The 3,991-nt window shown below is 42.5% G+C and overlaps 1 protein-coding gene across 1 annotated transcript; it reads right to left on the reverse strand.

Annotated features, from left to right (window-relative positions):
• Positions 1–1,257: 1,257 nt before the first annotated feature.
• On the reverse strand, positions 1,258–1,638 carry LOC102833324 (keratin-associated protein 2-1-like). Its single transcript, XM_006833676.1, has one exon. The coding sequence runs from the start codon at positions 1,636–1,638 to the stop codon at positions 1,258–1,260; it is 381 nt and encodes a 126-aa protein (XP_006833739.1).
• Between the last annotated feature and the right edge of the window lie 2,353 nt (positions 1,639–3,991).

The following is a 3,991-nucleotide window of genomic DNA, read 5'->3' on the forward strand; positions in this document are numbered from 1 at the left end:
GTAACTCATATATTTGGAACACACATTGAACAAGGAAGCAACTGGTTAGTTTTCCCGTCCAGTTTAAAAGTGTTTACTGGCAAAAACAAAAACATATCTAATGCAGATTAATATTAGCACTATTCCCATCACACTGGCATTGTTTCAATAATAAAATGTGTTTAGTTACATTTCTCCCTCTCTGCTCAGCAACACTGACTTAACTAGAATCACATTGGTGCCGGCAGCAGTCATGGAGAAAATGGGATAGTGGAACTTCCAGCATGGGGCGTTCCTGGTTAGGGAAGCCAAAATACGGATTGACATCAATCACTGCACAGTTTTCTAGATTGGAGAACCAATGGAGCTTAATGTAGGTTCCCACCTACTTCTTAGTGTGTGTATGTGTGTTATTAATGAGATTAATTATTATTCTCAAGTTCACGATGAGAGACATGCTGTAGTCTTACTGTTTCCTCAGCACCCCCACAAAGTCTGTGACTTGAAATATGAACGTTTCACATGAGAAGGCCTGAATTCTGTTAATTACTGTTGAAATGACAAACATTGCACCCAAGTTTTTTCAATTTTAAAGCTTCTAAAATGGTCCTTGGAAAATATTTCTTCCTTTTTTTTTTTTAATCAACTTAAATTATGGAGTAAGAAATGGAACTCCATTTCTTTATAACATAATTTAAGTTGCTTAAAAAGAAAAAAAAAAAAAAAGAACTTCAGTGCTGTGGGATAAAGGGTGCTTTGAACCACAAGGTCAGTGGTTCAAACTCACCAGCTGCTCCTTGGAAACCCTATGCGGGGTTGCTGTGAGTCAGAACTGACTCCAAGGCATTTAACAAAAACAAAGTAATAATGAATGAGAAATGCATTTGCTTCCTCAGAAATAAAATTTTATTTTTCAACATGCAAAGAACAGCATACAAAATATTTATCTTGGAAAAATCTCCAATCTACGAACCCTTATAGGAAGGAAATGCTGAAGAGTTGGTATGATAGAACTCTATTCAAGAGGAAGTCTGTGTGCTCGTTTGTACACAGAAACTCAAAGCATGGAAGCTGGAGTCTTTTCAAGATTGTCAGGATTTTTGAAAGGAGGGTAAGGGTTAGCTGCACAATGACACGGAAAAGGGACAGGCAGTTACAGTTGAGCCAGTTGCTGAAAAGCATGTAGATTGCAAAGATGGTTTCTCTCATCTGATCTGACAAGAGTGGGCAGCGTTTGCACATGTTTCAGCACACCTGAGATGTTTAGTGAGGAGCTGTTCAGCAGCAGGAGGGCCCGCAGGTGGTGCGGCAGGGGGCAGGCTGGCAGTAGGGGGGTCTGCAGCAGGGGGACTGCACAGAGATGGGCTGGCAGCAGGTGCTGGCCCAGCAGCATGGTCTGCAGACCACGGCCGTGCAGGACGTGGGGCAGCAGGAGATGGGCCGGCAGCAGCCTTCCTGCAGGCTGCATGGGTCACAGCAGATGGGCTTGGGGCAGGGCTCACAGATGGGGCGTGTACAGTGGGGCACGCAGGTCACGGGGCGGCACACGGTGGTCTGGCAGGACACAGGGCGGCAGCAGCAGGGGTCTCTGCTGCAGCAGGGCTGACAGCAGCCTCCCCCACAGGAGGAGAAGTTGGAGCCACAACAGGAACCGCTCATGGTGAGGTGTGGGACTGGTCTGGGTGAGGCTGTTGAGAGCAGGTGGGTTTTCTCAGGTGTGAATGTCTTCCTCTTCCTCTGGGCCCTTTATATACCCTGACCATGAGCTGATGTCCTCCAGGACACAAGATCATTTCCTGGAGTTATGGCTGCCCAGTGAAATGAGCCTCATGATTGGTGGGTTTAGTTACTTGAGGCTGCAGGTCCAACATTACTGCTTTTCCCCTTGAAATAAATACTTGATGATTTATATAATTGGCAGAATTACTCATTCACCAGCCAACCTTCTCGTCTTATATCATGTGACAAGTTGAAAGTTTGAAGAGCCCAGTGTTGTCACCATCACACTTTCCTCATGTTCACCTTCCGTGACTCAGAGTTAGACTAACAGCTCCATGATGTCACTGGTCTGGCTTTCGATGGACCTCGTGATGAAACAAGGTCTTCTAAACAACAAAAATGGCTCATAAAGAGGAGATGCGTCCCTATTCTTCTATGGCAAGAATAGCCTAGGGCAACTATAAAACAGCTTACTTCTTTCCCTTGTTTTTAGGGAAACAATCACTCAAGACATTGGGGGGAATTTTATTAGTAAACTGATTTGACCCATAACTCACAGTCATTTATGAGACCCTTATAATGTAAACAATGCCATCTTCTTTGTGTGGAGAGGGAAAGGAAGGGAATCTAAAATAAATATTGAATACTTGCCTAGCCACACAATGATTACACCTTTCAGGAAGGTAGAATAGAGAAAGATGTAACAATTAAGACAGAAGAACCTTTCATGGGGCAATGAGGTTAAACAGAATGAGGATTTTATTATTTATTTTTATATCAGTACCCTTCCTCTGAGTATGGCCTTGCAAATAAATATTTCTTGCTTTCTATGAATAACATAGCACTTTGTATTGAACTATTCAAAACATAATGAAAACATTTATAAATGTAAAAAGAATCTACTCTAAGTTGATACTTTGACTTGTTGTCTAAGAGTTTTGATTGCTTAGGAGTGTGAATTACAAAAGAAACCAGGGAGACTAAATGAGCTGTTGACTGATAAGATAGCTATGCTTGTTTTAATTTTTTTAGCAGGGACCACTAGTGGCACTGTATGATTATCACTGGACTGCGAAGCACAAAGTCGGCAGTTCAAACCCATCAGCTGCTTCTTGGAAACTCTATATAGGGTTGCTCTGAGTCAGAACCGACTTGATGGCACTTAACAACCACACCAAGGAGCTCTGGTAGCATAGTGGTTATGAATCAGGCTGCAAACCTTAAGGCTAGCAGTTCGAAACTATCAGCCGCTCCGTGGAAGAAAGATGAGGCGTTCTGCTCTCGTAAAGATTTACAGCCTCAGAAACCCTGTACAGGGTCGCTATGGGTCGGAACCGACTCAACGGCACATAACAACAACAACAACAAGGAGTCCTGGTGTGGTGCTGTAGGTAAGTACTCCACCACAAGGTTGGTTTGAACCACAAGGTCATAGGTTCAAACTCACCCGCCATTCCTCAGAAACCCTATACAGTGTCACTATGATTCAGGACCGACCCGCTGGCACTTAACAACAACAACACAGCAAAGAGAATGTGGGTATAGGAAGTAAATTTAGAGTTAGAAAGTAGGTTAAACATAATATTATCCCAGAATTGCTGATGGCCTTCTTCTCCTGTGTTTTGTGTGATCATGTTTTACACACTCTGTAGTCTACCGTAGTTCTGATACTTGAAGACATTTCACTGTATCTATCTTAGTCCAGGTGTGGCATTGTAGGATAAGCACTGGACTACTAATCACAAAGCTGGCTGTTCAAACCCATTGGCTTATCCTTGGAAACCCTATACAGGGTTGATATGAGTTGGAACCAACTCGATGGCACACAACATCTTAGTCCATCACAGTATTTGGAAGACCAGATTTGTGATAAATTTCTTCCAAGTCTTCAAAGTGTGACAAATCTCTTACCACAGGTCTTCTGTTAGGTAAAACATGCATCACAAATCCCTATTCTTTTCTTAGTCATTTCAAAATAGTCAACGTGTGGTGGTTGTGGTAGTAGTTGTGTACCGTGGAGTCAGTCCTGACTCACAGCAACCCTGCATAGAGTTTCCAAGGCTGTTAATCTTTACGGGAGCAGAAAGCCTCATCTTTCTTCTTAAGATCATCTGGTAGTTTCAAACTGCTGACCTTGAGGTTAGCAACCCAACTCATAATCACTATAGTACCAGGGCTTCATCAGTCAACATGTAGCAATACTTATTAAAAAGTTATCCCATTTAGTGAAATAAAATAAGAACTTGATTGATTTATGGTTTAAACAAACAAGCAAACAAACAAAATGTCCTTG

The sequence above is a fragment of the Chrysochloris asiatica genome, unplaced genomic scaffold (assembly GCF_000296735.1).
Source record: "Chrysochloris asiatica unplaced genomic scaffold, ChrAsi1.0 scaffold00007, whole genome shotgun sequence".
NCBI classification, from domain to species: domain Eukaryota; kingdom Metazoa; phylum Chordata; class Mammalia; order Afrosoricida; family Chrysochloridae; genus Chrysochloris; species Chrysochloris asiatica.